Here is a 1,986-nt window from a genome sequence, read left to right as displayed (position 1 = left end):
TTACATGCACATTAGAAATGCACGCTGTGTCTATAAATACATCATGCACACATACGTTGCGTTGGTGATGGAAAATACATTTATTATAGGCCCTTTCTTATCTTTACTATTTGGGCACGACATTTGTTCCATTATTTATTTTTAAACATAGATTCTTCGAACACATGCATTAAAAAGAATTATACCTGACTCTATTTACACAGAAAAGAGTCTTTTACAAAATTCACCATTCTCCCCGCCTTAAAAGATTCTAATCTTTTAACAGTTAATACAGGACATTGAACATTTTCTTGTTTGCTAATTATCTGACTCAATTTACATTAAATAGTTTAGATACAAAACTAAGCACTCTTCTGGTCTTAGAGTATTCTACTCTTTTAACAATAACGTATGAATGTTATTTTCTACAAAATAGGAATATTATATTAAACATGATCATAATGTAATACATTTCATTTTCTGCTGAAGGCATTCTTTAAATTCTAAATTAATAATAAAAAATATAGAGAATTATCATGACTTAATTTTAAGTGATAGCACCCAACACCTTCAGCAACCAGCTAGGATGAGGACTTCTTTTCCCTCGATGAAATACGTGGTAAATCCATTTTCTTCTTAGAGGATTCTTCTCGCCACTAGAACTTTCTTCATTAAGTATACGATGATTTGACACATGATGTATAATTGTATGCTTGATACCGTCGGCACCGGCAACTTCTTTCTCATCGGCATTACACGTCGACGTATTTATGCTTTTGCCAATCTGACATTTTAGTGACTTCATAACAATAGTGGTTGATGGTTCATCTGCTGCACTCGTTACATTCCATTGAGACACGGGAGCAATTTTACATTTAAACCGCCTGCCGTCGACTTGCACTTCATTTGTACCTTTGTTTTGTACCGTTACCTTCGGTGCATATTTGGCAATTTCTCTGGTGGTTACAAAATATTTCCTTTGACTTGAGTTTTCTTCGTCACACAGTAGTTTGTCGTATGCAGCACTTTCTTGTAGCTGTTGTGTAACTTCTTCACGCAATTGTAATTCCGCATCCACTTTGGCAATATCAGAAGCATGGCGTCTTCGTTCATTGGCGAGCAATTTTCCCAACTCAAAATTTCGGCCATTCAATGCAGCATTTGTAGCTTCCAACTTACTAATGTGAATATACAGACTTTCAATATTTTGACGAGAGACATCTAATTCTTCGATAGCACTTGAAGCTGCAACGGACTCACGGTTGGCTTCTGCTTGAAGATCCTTAATCTTTTGCTCGTACAGCATTTTCATTTCACGCATTTGTCCTTCGTGGTGTTCACGCAATTCTTGTAAATGATTTTTCTCCTTGTGCGTAATTTCTTCACGCAGGCTCTGAATGTTATGTTGTAGATACTCCACCTCTTTTCTTATCTCATAAAGTTCATCAACGGCCTTTTTTCGATAAGCATCTGCTGCTTGATACTTTACGCTAAGTTTAGCAGCTCGGGACTCATACTTTTGAGCCTTTTCTTCAGCAACTTGCCAGTCCTTGGATTTGTGCTCCAAATTGGACTTAAGTTTTTTATTTTCCTCCAATAATTGATTTACTTTAACTTTCAACATCCGCGAAACATCACCGCATACGTTTTCATTCTTAGTTTCCGAAGTTTCTTCAAACCTCCCCTGTTGAGAGTCTATACTACCTGGAAAACTCTGCTCAATTTTTCTAATTGAACTACTATCTACCTGTCTATTTAACTTGGGAACCCATTTCCCATTGATTTTGTCATCATTTTTTATTTCCACCTTTTTAGGTGCTACTCTATAAATGTTCCCACTTCTTACTATGTGGTAACAAATTTTTAGAAAATGATAATTTTCTGTAAAGAAGTCTTCTTTCCCTACAGCCTCCAAATATAGCACGTACTGTGACGATAATGACTTATAACATTCTGCGATACCTTCTACTCTTGAGACAAGAGCTCTCTTAATCTTTATCCCAAAAT

At 35.9% G+C, this 1,986-nt stretch overlaps 1 protein-coding gene across 1 annotated transcript; it reads right to left on the bottom strand.

The window, feature by feature from the left end:
• Positions 1-526: 526 nt before the first annotated feature.
• Positions 527-1,603, bottom strand: LOC141392358 (lamin-C-like). Its single transcript, XM_073965307.1, has one exon. The coding sequence runs from the start codon at positions 1,601-1,603 to the stop codon at positions 527-529; it is 1,077 nt and encodes a 358-aa protein (XP_073821408.1).
• Between the last annotated feature and the right edge of the window lie 383 nt (positions 1,604-1,986).

The sequence above is a fragment of the Musca autumnalis genome, unplaced genomic scaffold (genome assembly GCF_047663935.1).
Source record: "Musca autumnalis isolate F117 unplaced genomic scaffold, ASM4766393v1 scaffold_2, whole genome shotgun sequence".
In the NCBI taxonomy this organism is placed as follows: domain Eukaryota; kingdom Metazoa; phylum Arthropoda; class Insecta; order Diptera; family Muscidae; genus Musca; species Musca autumnalis.
This window is presented reverse-complemented; position numbering and strand designations above follow the sequence as displayed.